Source organism: Carettochelys insculpta, chromosome 11 (assembly GCF_033958435.1).
Source record: "Carettochelys insculpta isolate YL-2023 chromosome 11, ASM3395843v1, whole genome shotgun sequence".
Lineage (NCBI taxonomy): Eukaryota > Metazoa > Chordata > Testudines > Carettochelyidae > Carettochelys > Carettochelys insculpta.
Window position 1 is genome coordinate 26,305,621 of NC_134147.1, and position 12,814 is coordinate 26,318,434.

Genomic DNA, 12,814 nt, shown 5'->3' on the forward strand with positions numbered 1-12,814 from the left:
GGTTACCACTGGTTCTTGTACCACGAAGGGGTAAATAACGCTTCCTATTTCTTTTTCCACCATGTTCATGATTTTGTAGACTTCTTTCATGTCCCGCCTTTGTCGTCTCTTTTGCAACCTGAACAGTTTTAGTCTCTTTAATCGTTCCTCATATAATCACTCTGTTGCTCTTCTCTATACTTTTTCTGATTTTAACATATCTTTTTTGAGATGGGAAGACCAGAACTGCACATAGTCAATGTTTGAGATGTGGGCATAGCATGGGTTTATATAGTACAGGTTGAACTTCTCTAGTTTGGCGTCCTCAGGATCTGACAGGTGCTGAATGAGAGAATTTGCCGAGGGTCAGTATTTGGGAGGTCAGTATTGTCTAGCACCATGATCAGACTTCCACGGCCTACTGGGCTGTTAGAAGATATTTGGGGTAATTAGAGCTAAGGAACAGCACAGAACACTTGAGACCCAGGTCTGATGTCTGTAAACAAAATATGGGACCGTGGGAAAGTTGTCCATACCCATGGTAAACGGACATTTGGCTAACTGAAATCAGGCTGGACTATAGATGTTGCCAGACTATAAATTGCCGGATTAGAGAGGTTCAACCTGTAGCATTACAGTATTTTCTGTCTTATGAGCCATTAGGACAGGGATAAATAATAACATTTAGCTTTTTGACTGTTGCACACTGAGCAGGTGTTTTTTGAGAACTGTGCATAATGAGTCCAAGACCTTTCCTAATGATAACACAAAATTATGGGGTGCAAATTAGCAATGCATAATTAGTATTATGATTTACAGTATGCATTACTTCTTGTCCTCTCCTAGGTTTGTGAGATCTGATTGTAACTCTTCACAGTCTGCTTTGGATTTAACTACCTTGAGTAATTTTCATCTGTTTGGTTAGCAGGCTTCCTGGTTCTGATTAGCTAAAATGTGTTTTGCTATTAGATTAGCCTTTGTCTCTAAAACAATTGCCTTAAAGTAAGAACACGGAACGGATGGAATTTCCAGTTGTTTTTCTTTGCTAGCTGATCCCATTTTCCTTGCTACTGCTACAGGTGCAGTAAGTGCTCTGGCTAAATTTGGAGCCCAGAACGAGGATATGTTACCCAGCATCTTAGTGTTGTTGAAAAGGTGAGCTGCTCTGTCTACCCTCTGTTCCAGCAAACATTTCAGAGATTCTGCCTAAGAACTTTGAATGTTTGGAGAAACATGGGATTTTCCTGACCTATGGGAGCTCCTGACCCACTTGCGGGAACATAATGACACCTCTGGACTTGCACAGTATTTTGGGTGCAGAATGCTAGAGTCATTACTGGGTGTATATAGAACATTGCCTCCCATAGCAGATTATAATATTGCTGTTGCTTTCAGTGTCCAAAACTAATTGGAGAGGCCCAGAATGGCTGTCAGAAGGATGTGAACTATTGATTAATTGAGTGTCCTATTAGTATAATCACTAGAGCCACAACTAGCACTATTCTGCAGTGCATATTTTTGGTTTCTTAGGCCACCAAGGTATCTCAGTTATCTGCATGTGTTCACAGTGCTCACAGCTGGGTTTTGTCTTGCCTTCAGATGTGTGATGGATGATGATAATGAAGTGAGAGACAGAGCCACGTTTTACCTAAGTGTCTTGGAGCAGAAGCAGAAAGCTCTCAATGCTGGCTATATCCTGAATGGTAATGTGGAAGCTTTTCAGAATTAAAGCTGAATTTATTGCCTAAGGTTACTAGAGAACAGACTGACTGCAGAGTGTCATAAATCTGTCAATATTGGCCTATAATTGGATGAATGGTTAAGGCAGGTGAAGACATTTGGTAGGTTTTCTCTTGATGTGAAGGACACATGTATTTCAGCCATCCCTTCCAAATGTGCTCAGACATCTTTAGTAGGGTGGCTGACTGCTCAGGCTGCAGTACAGTGATGACTGTGCATGAGAGGCTTGTGTTCAGTCCCTGAGGAATGTGGTTACAATAGAACTGTCAAATGCAATCCAGGTTTGCTCTGGGGATGATAATTATTTGCATAAATGTCCTCACAGTATTTTCAGAAATGCAGGCCTGGATTCAGTGTGTCAGGTGCATGAGCTCTTGGTATCTATGCGTTTTACTGCACTAGCCAATAAAGGAGAGCTGTGGAGGCGGTTTAGTTGGAATCTGGCTCAGTAGCTAACAGCGTTGATGTTTGCTGTGACTTCAGTGATCTCTCCTTTCTTTCCTCAGGCTTGACAGTATCCATCCCTGGCCTGGAGAGAGCACTGCAGCAGTATACCCTGGAACCTTCTGAGAAACCCTTTGACCTGAAATCTGTTCCTTTGGCAACTGCTCCCATCTCAGAACAAAGAACAGGTACTCATGGAATAATAGGGGCAATTCTCTCCCATATTAAAGCTTTTTGATTGCATCATCCTCTCAGGGAATGGGGTGGATGGGACCTCCAGGACATCTCTGTCTCCAGCTTTTGTGATGCAGTGAATAGTTCAGATCCATCTTGTTTGAATTTTGGGGTGTTTATTTCCTGTAAAATCCATCCTGGTAAATTAAGTTGCTCGTAGATTAGGATTTTGTTTTAATCCACTTGCTAATAATAATAATCATGCATAATCGTCATTGAAACTACTGTTGTTCTAAGGTTAGGATTTTGAGTACAATAGAATATATTACTTGGGGTAAGAGTAAAGAAGTCTGTAAGAAGATAAAACATGGGGTTTCTTCATACTCTAAAAGAGTCCTTATCAATATGTCTGATGCCTGAGAGCTAGTGATCCTCTCAGTTAATTCCTCTGTCCTGGTTTTCTTCTGCCTGTACAGAAAGTATTCCTGTCACTGTAGTCAAACAGCCAGATAAAGTGGCAGCGACAAGGCAAGAAATATTCCAAGGTAAGTAGAACATGTGGCATCACTCATTAACCCACTGCAGAGAGAAGTGATGGTCTGCCTAAATCCTGTAGCCTTTCACCATCTGAAGTGACTCTAATGAAAGAGGAATACACCAGTGTGCTTCAAGCCAACTTCTGACTAGTGGAGTTACTATTAGGGGATGGTCTGATGGCAGATTATCTCTCAAATGCTCTCAACAGGTTTTTCTAGTATAGCTCCTTAAGTTTTTGTTACTAGCCATTGATAAGATATGGGACTAAATATTCTACTAAACTTACCCAATATGGCAATTCCTATGTTACTCATCTGGAGGGGATTCCAAATTTGCAGGGTAAACAATGCTGCTTCTGACTTTTGAATGAGGCTTGCTACCTGGCTCTTGTGAGTTCTGAAAAATAAATGTTTCTTTCTGTTAACTGTGTTTTAGAACAACTGGCAGCTGTCCCAGAGTTCAGAGGTCTGGGCCCGCTCTTCAAGTCCTCTCCAGAGCCTGTGGCTCTTACAGAATCAGAGACTGAGTATGTGATCCGCTGCACCAAGCATACATTTGTCAACCACATGGTGTTCCAGGTGCGTTGGCTGCTGCTACAGGATTGTAAAAATGATCTCCTTAATGTTAATTACCCTCTGGGCTGTCTTTTCCTAGTCGTGTGTTCTTGTTGAGTTCGTAATATGCAGTAGAGGTGAATGGTTTTGAGAGGTTTTTCCCCCGGAGGCTCCTAAAACTCTTCACAGAGACACACGTGCATTATCATCATCCATTTTATATCTATATCAAACCAACTTTCCTTCCAGAAGATCTTGGAATACTTTCCCAGGGGAAGTGATGGAAAGTTGTCTTTCCGGAGACATTTCAGACTGCACTGTATGAAGCACTAAGACACAATACTGCAGTACCAGAGATGGACTACATGTGACCTCATAAATCTGTTCCAGCTCTGATTCCTCTCAAGCATATGGCTACGAGTGAGCCACTAGGCCATTGTCCCTTACTTATTTTAAATTTCCTTTCCTACTAAATGTTTACAGAGGTATCTGAATCCCATGGAGTTTTTAACTTCTTAGTTGAAAAAGCGGAAATGCCAGCTTCCATGTGGTACGTCTCTAACTCAGCGTTTCCCAAACTGTGTTCCGTGAAACAGTGGTGTTCCACACGATGTGAAGAGATGTTCCATGAAAAAATTTCGGTGCTAGTGATATTTTTCCTCCTTAAATATTAAATAAAAATTATGCGTTTATCAAAAATACTGAGGTTTTTGAATAGGAGTTCATTTGTAGGTATATTAATATTTATAACACATTTATAATAGTATAGTTATGTGTGATGCCAAAACAGATGCAAAAACTTTCTTCCCATTAAAAAAACTCAAATGTTAGTTGTTTTAGTTTCCTTTAAAATAACAAATATATAAAAACATAAAAATTAAAAATATTTTCCCATACCTAATTTATTTTTTCTTTTCATAATTTTTTTTTTTTTTTTTTTTTTAAGATTTAAGGAGGGACAGTCATTTGTTGAACAACATTGTCCTTTCTGTTTCTGCACAAAAGAACAAAACTAACCGTCCTTATTTTGTCTGTTATATTTGTTTTGGTTTGGGTTTGTACTTAATTTTTAATTTTTATACTTTGTTATAGGGTTGCTAACCATTTTTTCTATCAGAAGGACATAAGTTGTTCATTCAGATGATTTTCTCATGTTGTTTTTTGTTCTTGTAAAATGAAGACTTAAAAAACCAACTCTTTTTAAATCAACTTTTAAGCATTATGTGTGGCAGTTTTTTTGATGTGAAACACCCCTGCACCAGCATTTGCGTGTTCCATCAATATATTTCAAGCCCAAAAGTGTTGCGTGGCCAGATTATTTTGGGAAGCACTGCTGTAACTAAACCTTTGACTACACAATATCCATCAGAACAGAGTTTGACATTTAAGCAGCAGTTATTTCAAAAGGGGGTCAGCCTTAAAACTCAGACTAAGTGCTCTGCCTGAAATGCGATATGCTATTGTGTCCATCATTAATGGCTTCAAGCTGTTGCTTCTCTTTCCTTCCTGGTGTAGTTCGATTGTACGAATACACTGAATGATCAAATCCTGGAGAACGTCACAGTACAGATGGATCCCACAGAGGGCTATGAGGTCATTGGCTATATACCTGCCAAAAGCCTGCTGTATAACCAGCCTGGTATCTGCTACACACTGGTGGCACTGCCTGAAGAGGACCCCACTGCCGGTAAGGGACTTGTTCTCAAATTCCCATTCCCCTGAAATAACCATGCTGTTATTCCCATTCCCCACATCCTCTGCCCATTTCCAAGCCATGTACTATCATTGGTAATTGAAGACATCATCCAACAGCACCAAGTACAGTGTTTCTTCACTGCTCCGTGCAGTATGGCCTCTGAAGGGTCCCCAGCCCTAAAGAATTCTTCTTGATTCTTCTAGGTTAACTTGCTCCAAAGCATTTCAGAGTGAGGCTCTGCACAGCCCTTTGTTTCCCTTCTTCTCAGACACCAGTAAGACTGCTTGACTGTGTCCACACGGCCCCTCCCTTTTGGAAGGGGCATGTAAATACAGCAGATTGAAAATGCTAATGAGGCACTGATATAAATATTCAATGTCTCATTTGCATAATGGCAGCCTCTCGCAGCATCTCAAGGGCTGCTTTCAAAGTGCAAAATAGCTTTGTAGACAGGGTTGCTTCCAAAGGAAACCCCACTTTCGAAAGCGCCTTTCTTCCTAATTTAGTTTAGGAAGAAGGGTCCTTTCAAAGGTTGACAATCAGAAAAAAATAATCAAGGTGAGCAAATCGGAGAGTAGAGGGGCGGCGGGGGGAAGGGCGGGGGGAGGGAGTCTAAGAATTAGATTAAGCCATGTATGCAAAAGAGCCCCTATAATGACCCAGAAAATTCCCATCCCATTTCAAACCATGTGTTAATGTGTTGAATTTGAATATAAAAGAGAGTTCAGCAGCCTCTCTTTCAAGACTGTTGTGAAAATTCCTCTTCAGTAAGACGCAAACTTTTAAGTCATTAATGGATTTTAATGGATTTTATGACTGAAAGATGGGAGTGCTCAGGCATCTTGTAAAGAGAGGAAGAATGGTGTGGTAGTGAGGACATTGGCCTGGAGTTTAGTCCCCTGCTCTGCCACAGACTTCTAATGTGACTCTGGCAAACCACTTAATGCGTCGCTGCTTCAGTTTTCCATGTGTGAAATGGGGATAATGATACTGTTCTACCTCCTGAGGCTGTTATGAGATGTTTGTGGTGCACTAGGACACTGTAGTAACCAGGGGTCACATAAGTGCCTACAATAGACAGATAGAACTTGCAGTGTCTACTAGAGTGGGTAAAGCTGTCTTCAGCTCACTTATGCCCTCAACAATCAGCAGGTAAAGTAGCCTCTCTCCATGCCACAGTCTCATTTGGTTTTCTGTGTAGTAGCACAACTGATGACCGCTAAACCTCCTGTTTTGTTCACTGGGTAGTTGCTTTGTTCTGGCATTTTTATCACTGCCTGTCTGAATTTGTAAGAGAATATTCCTCAGCTGCTGTGTTGCAATGCAAAGGCAACAGCATTTCAGTGATAGGCGAAGTGACTCCTAGGTAGTATCTTAGGATCTCACAGGGGAAGTGAGGCTTATTTAATGAGGATTCCTAAAGTTGTTTGAAATTGTCCCATAGAGAATAATAGAACTTAATCTGAGGATTTCAGTGTTTGACAAACAGTTCTCACAACCCTCTGCATCAATAGCCCTTTACTCTTCTAAATAAATAGAACGTATACATTTCACATCTGGGAGACTAAAGCACAGAGCAGGGAAGTGACTTGCTCAGCTTCACACAGCAAGTCAGTGGCAGAACTGAGGATAGAATCCAGGACTTGTCCAGTCTCCTGTTTTGAATGCTGTACCATGGTCTCACACATGAAGAGCAATCCAATGTGAGCCTTTCCTTTGCCATCCCCTCCCCAGTGGCCTGTACGTTCAGCTGCATGATGAAATTCACCGTCAAGGATTGTGACCCGAACACCGGCGAAGTGGATGATGAGGGCTATGAGGATGAGTATGTGGTAAGGATCTGATAAGTGGACCTTCAGCAGGAGGTCCAGGGGATTTTGTTCCTTTTGTGTTTTTTGTGTACCAATAGGCCATTCCTCTGAAATGTTATCTGGCTGCAGAAGCTTAGGCACTTCCTGTGAAGAAGGGTGTGGAGCTCCTCCCATGCAGAGACACAAATTCCTTGTCAAGAGTTTCCCTGGTCTCTGCTGCTGCCCTTCAGATTATTGGAACCAAGACACACATTTAATAAAACTTTGAGCTAAAAAGGTATAAAATCTCAGCATGGGCAGGCGGGTTACTCTACGTAGCCTGAAGTATCTTCCTGTAAGTGTTTGTCATGCACACAGCTGGGTACACTGGACCTCTGTCTTTATGAAGGCTGCGGTGTTTCCTTCAGGTTGGGTTGTCCTGAGCTGGCATGCTGTGTCACACGTCAAGAATGAAGGGCACAGGAAAAGCCAGCATGGTTGTTACCCACACCTTAGCCTACCTGGGTAGCCTTCTTATGAACTAGAACTCTCTTTAGGAGGGTAAATAAATCTCCTTTTGTTCTTAAACAGTGCTTTTGATTTTAAAGATAACTCGTCTGTGCTTAAAACAGGACAGTGGGCTCCACGAACACAGTAGCTGCTTTCATCAGTGCACGCTTGTTTTGGCCAGCTCCTGCACTGAATGAGTTTAACTTCATAGGCCAGAGCCTGACTGTAATACCAGGAAAATTCCATTGTTGGCCCTTGAACTTGCAAGGGAACTGTGGCTCCTTCCTTTTGGCAGTGAGACAAGGGCTGTATTAGTAGTCTGTGTAAGGGCTCCTGTCTGGGCCAATAGTTATATCCAATAGAGCTTTTGAGCACAAAATCAATCTTGCTGAGGTCTCTCTTGCTTATTGGGAGCAAGAAGTTACCTTGGGCTTAGCCAAAAGCTTTGGTCACTTCACACAGGGTAGCTCTGTTTGCCTGTTGGAGTACAAGATAGGATGGCTGAACTGTAACCAGTTCTGTTGGATCTTCCATTTCCCTGCCCCTTGCTTGCCAGACATTGCTGAGAATCTGATTGCAGAAACCAAGCAGAGGGAACAGTGAGGATTTTCCAAAGGACGCAGGGTAGCTAGACCAGGATGGGCAATAATTTTCACAAAGGGGCTAGTCCATGGATTTCGGTATTGGTTGTGGGCCGGCTCTGAGCTCCCAGAAGGGGCAGTGCCTCAGGCAGAAAGGTCGGGGCTGAGGCCTACAAAGAGTGTGTGAATATCAAAAAGAAACATTTTGTGTGTGAGACAAACTTTGTGACACAGATTGAGTGTGTGCTGCAGTGTATATGTGATATTGACTGTGTGTGTAGCACAGACTGCGTATGTGTGCAGTGACAGTGTGTGTGTGTTGTCTGCTGCTGGGCAAGTTTTTGAGAGAAGCCACCCTCTGTCTGTTTAAGGGAAACCTGTCCTGCTCTGTTGTCTCCCCCGCAACACTGCTCTGCACTCCTGAGTGTCACTTACCACCCATGCTTTAGATTGGAGCAGCTCCACTGTGTGTCTCCCTCTCCCCCACAGTCCCTGCTCTACAGAAATGGGTGCAGAAACAGGGAAAGACTCTGACTTTAGCACTACCCTCTCCTCTCTTCTCCCCCTCTGCACAACCAGCAGGAGAATCCTAGGAGCAGACAGCTTGACCTTCCTCTGTGCCAGGTTATATGACACACTCATCCCTTTTTGCTCTGGCATTTGAGCAATTTTAAATAGCAGCCATGGTCCATCCATTAATTAAACTAGAAGTATGAAGAGATTTTGATTATACCCCTGCAGATATTTTGATTATACCCCTGAGTGTTTCCACTGTATATGCACTGAAGAGATGAGTTTATCCAGCAAGGCAAGTTCCACCTCCCAAACATGAGACCACAACAGTCTCAAATGCAGGCATGTGCCCTTCTCCGTTATGACTCCAGCGTCAGTCCTTGGACCTGGGGCTCTCACTGTACAGTAAAGCCTTGATTTACCGGACTAATGAGGGGAGGGATGTCTGTTAATCCCAAAAGTCCGTTAAATCTGAGGGTTTACTACCCACCCCCCACCCCTGCTAGTTTCCCCCAGTCCCAGTGCCCCCCCCCCCGCATCGCGCCCCCCACCCCCCAAAAAAGCTGGGAACTCACCAGACTGCAGCAGCTGGAGCTGGAACTGCTGGAACCTGCAACATCCCTGGGACCCTACCGTGCATGCTGCATCTGGCTGGAGGGACCTTGCTGTGCATGGCTGGCAGCACCTTGCCACACGCAGCTGGAGGAACCACTGCCAGAGCTGCCACATGCTCCTCCTACCAGGGTGGGGTGCCTATGCAGGTGCCGTCTGTCTGTGTATGCGCCCCACCCCTAGTGAGAGGAGCGTGTGGCAGCTCTAGCTCCTCCAGGGGGCAATGGTAAGTCCCTTGACTTTTGGGGAGTCGGGGGGGCCCACAGGGGAGAATATAGAATATAGAGAACGTTCTCAGTATTCCAGAAATGTAAAGCCTGTATTAGTCTAAGCCCACGTCTCCAGTTTAACGTTTATTTTTGTGTTTTTCCTTCTTTTGCCTCTTTCTCAGGCATTTTGATCTTTTGAGGGGTTGAAAGCTGTGTTCAGAATGGGAAAGCCCATCATAAAATCCTGGGCATGGAAGAGCAGATGGCTGTCCCAGCTTCAATACCCAATCAAAACAGATTGTACCAAAATAACATTGCTCAAGTAAATCAGGAGGAGGAGAGGAAGCTAATTCTGAGAAAATCTGTGATCAAAAGTAAATGTGATGAGCCAAGTTGATAGCTCTCCCCCAGCAAGAACAGCTTTATTTCTGTGAAATTTCCTTTCCCTATCAGCTTGAAGACATTGAGGTAACAGTAGCTGATCACATCCAGAGGGTTCTGAAGCCAAACTTCGGGGCAGCCTGGGACGAAGTGGGTGATGAGTTTGAAAAAGAAGAGACCTTCACTTTATCCACCATTAAAACATTGGAAGGTAAGGATGTGCCTGACCCTCACAAAACTCATAGCATTTTCCTGCTTGCAACTGGCCCAGTCTGAACTCTGACTTTTTAAGAGTATGTCTGCACTGCATCAGGTAGACAGACTTGCAGTAGCTCAGCTCAAGTTGGCATGCTGAAGCGAGCAATGCACGTGTTCCAGTGCTAGCGGTGACTTGAGCTAGCTGCCCAAGTCCACATCCACCTGCTCCCCTGCGTCTCAGCTTGGGAGGCTGGCCGCCGCTGCAGCATCCATACTGTTGTTTTTTTGTGTTCTAACTAGAGCTGCAGTAGCAAAAGTCTGGCTGCCCATGCAGGGAGTGGCACCTCGCTGTTACAGTGTAGACATACCCTTAGAGCCATGGCTCCCTTTGGGCTGCTGGCGGCTCCTTTGGGCCTCCTGTTGTACACCTTGAAGTTGGAGTCACAGTTCATGCCTGAGACCCAATACAGACCTCTTTTTGAGCAAGATTGTAAAAGGTCAAATGCATCTGTTGTAACACTACAGAACTGGGTTTGGCCCATTGAGCACTGTATTGGCTTTTAATGACAAAAAGCTGCTTTTAATGTCAAAAGAAATCATGTTGGTTTGATCATTGTGGTGATGGAAAAGCATCTGCAGTTCTGAGTGTCCTGACTGTCTGGGAACCTGGAATGCCGTATGGTGAGGAAGGAAGGTGTTTCACAAGACACTTTTCAGTAAGCTAGAATTTGGCTCAGGCTTAACTCTAGCTGTGCTTGCACAGGAGAGGTAGGCTGTGCCATAGGGCCCAAAGGTCGGAAGGAGAAGTAAACCACAGAGGTAAAATGAAGATGGGGAGGAGGAATCCCGAAATGACTCTTCTTCTCATCCTCACACTCAGCTTGTTTATGTTTAAATACTTGATCTGGGCCTCTTTCAAAGCCCATTGAAGTCTGCTGCGGTGACAGCTTCTGGGGTAATTTTGGTATTTGGCCCAGTTTTATGTTGTTCCCTTTAATTGGCACTTCCTGATGGGAATTAGTGCTTAATTTTGTTGCACCTTGTCTCTCCTCTTTGGCTATTCTTGTGCTTCCTTCCATGCAACCTAACGCATGCAATACCCTCCCTGAGCTCTTCCTCAAAGTCACAACCTTCTATTTTAAATCCCTCCTGAAGACTTATGTCTCCTGCAAGGCTAAAACTAAATCACTGTCTCCTCCTTCATCTTTTATCTCCTCAGGTAAGTTATGCCACTATTGTGCACTAGCTTTGCTGAATTACTGGGCCGTCATCTTGATGCTGTCCATGGTCATCCTCCTTGCTCACCTTTTTGTTACCCACGCATCCTTTCTTTGTCATATCCAGAATTATTATTTATTATTTGAATTGTATTAACGTCCAAAGATCTTTCAGGACCATGGCCTCACAGACCTGGGTTCTGTCTGAGCACCTGCAGAGGCATTGTCTGTGCTGAAGAGCTACTCTATAAGCCCCTGGTGGCAAAGACCACATCTCTTATCTGTATTGGAAGGGCTTTACTGTACTGCTGGATGCTGTTAGTGATGTTAAATAAACCCACAAAACTGACCTTCTGTTATTTTTTACTAACAGAGGCAGTCAGTAATATTGTGAAGTTCCTGGGGATGCAGCCCTGTGAGCGATCGGATAAAGTGCCAGACAACAAGAACTCTCACACGTTGTACCTGGCAGGTAAGCTGTTGAGATTCTCTGTCGAGACCTGTGCCCACGGTTTATGTGGCACTTTTGGCAGCTTTTGACGTGAACAGGGATTTGTCTGTTTTGAGACTGAACAGTAGTGCTCAGGATGCACAGCCTATTGCTCAGTTGTCACAGTTTCATGTAACTGTCATTAGCTCAGGGGCCAGCAACGCCCTGTGGGGGTACCAAGAGCGGCTCGCAAGCTGATTTTCATCACCAGGTGAGGTGGGAGCTCAGCTCCACCCTCTCCCCCCATGTAACCAGGACCTTGCTGAAAGCCAGGCTGCCTGTTGTTTAACAAAATACCAGCTAATACTACCAACCACCACCTAAATGGTAAAGCTCTTCATCTTAACTTATTTATTAATGAAGCTGTTGTAAGTAGGACTATTTGGGACTTCAGAAAGTATCACTGGCACTTACATCATACAAAGAGGTCAAAACTTCAAATTTTGGTACTCCGCCTTAGGTTGCTGACCCCTGTATTAGCCTGTTGTGCTTCTCAGCCCTCCAAATTCAGGGCAGCTGATACTGTTTGGGATCAGAAGAATTATCTGGGAGTAGGGGTTGGGGACAAACCAGTTCTTTGATATGGTTTGAACTGACTTCAGAACTGCCCTGCGTGATCTTCTGAGAGCTCTTACCCCAGCTTTTTTGGGAGTCTCTGGATTGCAGAATGGGATGAACTGAGATATGTTGAAGCACAAGACTTCTTTGAGTTTAGGTGGCTAGCATTCAGCTTTATTCAATTCAATAAGGCAACAGACGAGCCAAACTGGGCACTAGTAAAACCAGGTCCAGCAAGGCTGCTTGATGCAGCTAACTCTAGTATTTTATACCCTTACACAAACAAGCCCAGTGTCAGAGGCAATTAGGTAGAGAATCGTAAATCACTTTCCAAAGAGAAACCAGTATCAGCAAGGAAAAACAGGTACAAGGGAGCTGGATCCCCAACTCCAAACAGTTCGTTAACACATTCCTTAGAGCTCATCCTCCCAGCCATTCCCAAACAGGTCAAGGAAAGGACAGGCTCTTGTGTGCATGCAGAAGTAAGGGATGTGAAATGGCTTCTATACAAGATGGCTTCCACAACTCCCCACTTTTAGCCTTAAAAAGCCTAACTGGGAAGCCATGTCATGGATACATGTCCATTAAAGTATTTACATACATCTCTTTTTCTTTTCTTTGCTCATCATGC

The 12,814-nt window shown here is 43.8% G+C and overlaps 1 protein-coding gene across 1 annotated transcript in view; it reads left to right on the forward strand.

Moving 5' to 3' along the window:
- COPG1 (COPI coat complex subunit gamma 1) overlaps positions 1-12,814 on the forward strand; it is a 32,531-nt gene that overhangs the window by 15,930 nt on the left and 3,787 nt on the right. The window contains exons 15-23 of the mRNA XM_075005291.1: positions 1,059-1,134; positions 1,579-1,682; positions 2,226-2,351; positions 2,814-2,882; positions 3,310-3,452; positions 4,944-5,115; positions 6,859-6,956; positions 9,793-9,931; positions 11,509-11,607. Coding sequence (XP_074861392.1) covers positions 1,059-1,134; positions 1,579-1,682; positions 2,226-2,351; positions 2,814-2,882; positions 3,310-3,452; positions 4,944-5,115; positions 6,859-6,956; positions 9,793-9,931; positions 11,509-11,607 — 1,026 coding nt within the window. The remainder of the gene's footprint in view (positions 1-1,058; positions 1,135-1,578; positions 1,683-2,225; positions 2,352-2,813; positions 2,883-3,309; positions 3,453-4,943; positions 5,116-6,858; positions 6,957-9,792; positions 9,932-11,508; positions 11,608-12,814) is intronic.